Source organism: Chiloscyllium plagiosum, unplaced genomic scaffold (assembly GCF_004010195.1).
Source record: "Chiloscyllium plagiosum isolate BGI_BamShark_2017 unplaced genomic scaffold, ASM401019v2 scaf_76518, whole genome shotgun sequence".
Lineage (NCBI taxonomy): Eukaryota > Metazoa > Chordata > Chondrichthyes > Orectolobiformes > Hemiscylliidae > Chiloscyllium > Chiloscyllium plagiosum.
In genome coordinates, this window is record NW_025202251.1 from 4746 (window position 1) to 7683 (window position 2938).

Here is a 2938-nt window from a genome sequence, read left to right on the forward strand (position 1 = left end):
ACTGGCTTTAACTGTGGTTGCTGATCTCGAAGCTGTCAGACTGATGCGTTGTTATAACCGTGTGGTTTGGTCAGAGTCAAAGCTGTTTCTTCGTCATGTCCCACTCCATAAATAGATCTGAAATCATCTCTGGTTTCTTACCTCCCCAAACCCAACACCCCACCAGCGCAGACTGAATGCACACACGCAGGCTAAATTGTCGATCAATCACATTTATTGGAAAAGATAAGTTCACACAGAGGGCCAACTAGACAATACCATGCTTAACCAACTTAAGAGTGGGGTGAGTAGGGTGGAGGGGTCGCAAAAGGGCTCTGAGGTTCCCCAAAAGTGTGGGGGGGGTGAGGGCAAGGCCTGCCATGCCACGCTGGTGTGCCAAAGATGCTGCAGCCTAAATTGTCATGCAAACACATTTGTTGGAAAAAAGTTCTTCACACAGAGGGCCAACTAGGCTTTGGGGAGGTGAGGGTGGGACGCTGCGCTTTGGTGGTTTTGCGGCAGGGGTTCGGGAGACGGGGTCAAGGGTAGACCACGGCGAGGGGGGGCGTCCCGCTGGGGCGGGCGGCAGGCAGGAGCGGGCCGAAGGCTGTGCCGTCAGGCCGGGGCGCGTAATCCTGGCAGGTGGAGCCCCCTAGGTGCGGGAGGCAGCTCAGCGAGACCGCGTAGGTCACCTTGCCGTACTTGAGGTAGCAGACGTGAGGGCGGGCGCCGGCGGCGAGCTGGGGGCACTGGCAGGACCCCAGGAGATCGTCGCGCCCCCGCTTCTCACTGTCCCACACCTCCACGGTCAGGCGGTGCCCGCTGGTCAGCCGCACGGTGCCCAGGTCAAGCTCCGCGTCCCACGTGGGGTTGTTGTCGTCCCACACCACGGGCGTCCTGGCCTGCGCCTGGCCGAACCTGACCACCACGTAGCCGTCGGTGCCCGAGAAGACGTCCCCCCAGAGGTCCCGGCCCTCCTTGACCGCGACCACCAGGCGGGCCAGCCCTTTCTCCCGGGGGCAGCAGCTCCGATCCAACCCGCCGTCCTCCTGGCACAGGCAGGAGCACGGGCGGCGCGGGTCGCGGTAGGACCCGGCCGGGCAGGGGCTGCCCTGCCCGCACTGCTGGAGGAGGGCGTTGGCGCCCACGTACTCGCCCAGGTAGCGCCGCAGGTTCTCCCGCGCGGGGTGGCCGGCGGGCAGCAGGTGGTGCAGGGGCGCCAGGGCGTAGCTCACGGCGCCCGGGTGGGCGGGCAGGCTGTCAGCCCAGCGGGCGAAGACCGCCGTGCCCCCGCTGCCGAAGAAGAGGTCCCGCCCCTGCTGGGCATCCCCGCCCTTCACCTCCGTCTCCCGGTCGCCCAAGGCCTGGTGGACATTGGCAGCGCCACCCAAGGCCCGCGCCATCTCCCGGCAGCGGTTGAAGCCGGCCCCGGCGTCGACCACCCCTTCCACAGTGGCCCTGGCTTCCAGCGCCAGGCAGTCCTTCGCCTCCTCAGCCGTGTAGCCCCCCGATGCCAGCTGGCAGGTGCGGAAGGCCGTGACATCCCTCAGGCTCCCGCCCAGCTCCACCGAGCGGAGGTAGTGCGTGCCGTAAGCGGCCACCAGCTGGCGGTACAGGGGGCGGCTGGCATTGGTCAGCTCGCCAGGCAGGTTGGTGAGGGAGCGGGCAAAGTCGGGCGCCAGGGGGGGCCGCTCCCGCACCCGGTAGCGGTAGTAGTGGCACTGGAACCCCTGGCTGGTGAAACTGTAGCGGTCGCTCCTGGCGCGGGTGGTGCCGAACGTCACCAGCTTGGACTGGGAGCCAGCCAGCACCAGTTGGATGCGGGCGTTCGGCCGGAGCGGTAGGCGGAGGTCCGCCCGCCAGTCGTTGGTGAGGGTGGAGCCGGCGGTCTCCACCAGCTCGGCGGCCGAGCGGTAGAGCTGGCTGGAGAGGGCACGTCGGCAGGAGCTCTGGGCACGCCAGTCTGCCAGCGCGAGGGGCAGCCGCTGCCGCGCGCCGCCCAGCAGCTCGTTGCGGCACAGCGTGCAGCCGCCGTCGGCCTTGCGCCAGGTGTCCACGTTCACCACGAAGGCCCCAGTGGTCCGCAGGGTCACCACGTCGTAGCCCTCCCCCGCCAGCTGCGCACCAGGCACAAACTCCGCCGCCTGGCACTCGTGGGCGCTGCCCGCCTCGCACACCCCGCGGGCACCCCGGGCGACCAGGCTGAGCAGCAGGAGGCAGACGAGGGGGACGGCAGCTGGTCTCGGCAGTCTCCCAGGCATCGTGGCATCCAACACGCAGTCAATCAGGGACCTGGGATGAATTGTCTGGGGTGGAGAGAGAGAGAGAGAGAAAGAATCTCACTATCACTTACTTTTTCAAATGCAGCCCCTCCACCTCCATCGCCACCCACATCCCACCCCAGTTCCCATCAGAATGTCACCTCCAGAGCACGGAAAGGGGCTTAGCTCTGGAGGGGGTTGTTTGCACAGCTGTGAAGGGGAGGGATCGGTTTTTGCTGGACTGACAGATTGATGAGCCCACGGAGGGGATACGGGGGACTGGACGTTGGCCTATTTTGACAACATGTCGAAATGCTAAGCTGGTTGAACACTCCCTCTCTGCCTCCCCCTTGGATTGGCAGTTTTATGAGCATTAAGAAAAGGGGAGGTCTTGGGTGAAGACAATCTGATTGGCTTAACGTTAAGGGAAAGGGGTTTGTTGAAGGTTCAGCTGTCTACTTGGAGGGATTTGGTGCTTTCCACCCAGTTGGCATGGGTTGGCACTGGATGGGTAAGGGGTCAATGAGAGGGCAGGGCTGGCTGGGGATTGGGTGTTGGGTTTGTGGAAACAACAGCACACGGGAGGGGCGTGTCCCAGGGTGGAATTCTGGGAGGGGACAGAGGGAATCAAAATCCCATCGAACATCAGGAGTTGGAGCAGTTAACAGGGAGACAGTGGGAAAATATTAACTTCAGGG

The 2938-nt window shown here is 64.2% G+C and overlaps 1 protein-coding gene across 1 annotated transcript; it reads right to left on the reverse strand.

The window, feature by feature from the left end:
* Positions 1–448: 448 nt before the first annotated feature.
* Positions 449–2932, reverse strand: LOC122546202 (perforin-1-like). The gene has a single exon (XM_043684997.1). The coding sequence runs from the start codon at positions 2238–2240 to the stop codon at positions 519–521; it is 1722 nt and encodes a 573-aa protein (XP_043540932.1). The 5' UTR covers positions 2241–2932; the 3' UTR covers positions 449–518.
* Between the last annotated feature and the right edge of the window lie 6 nt (positions 2933–2938).

Excerpts from the sequence above, each read along its gene's own strand:
- LOC122546202 (XM_043684997.1), bottom strand. The coding sequence starts at position 2,240 with ATGCCTGGGAGACTGCCGAGACCAGCTGCCGTCCCCCTCGTCTGCCTC.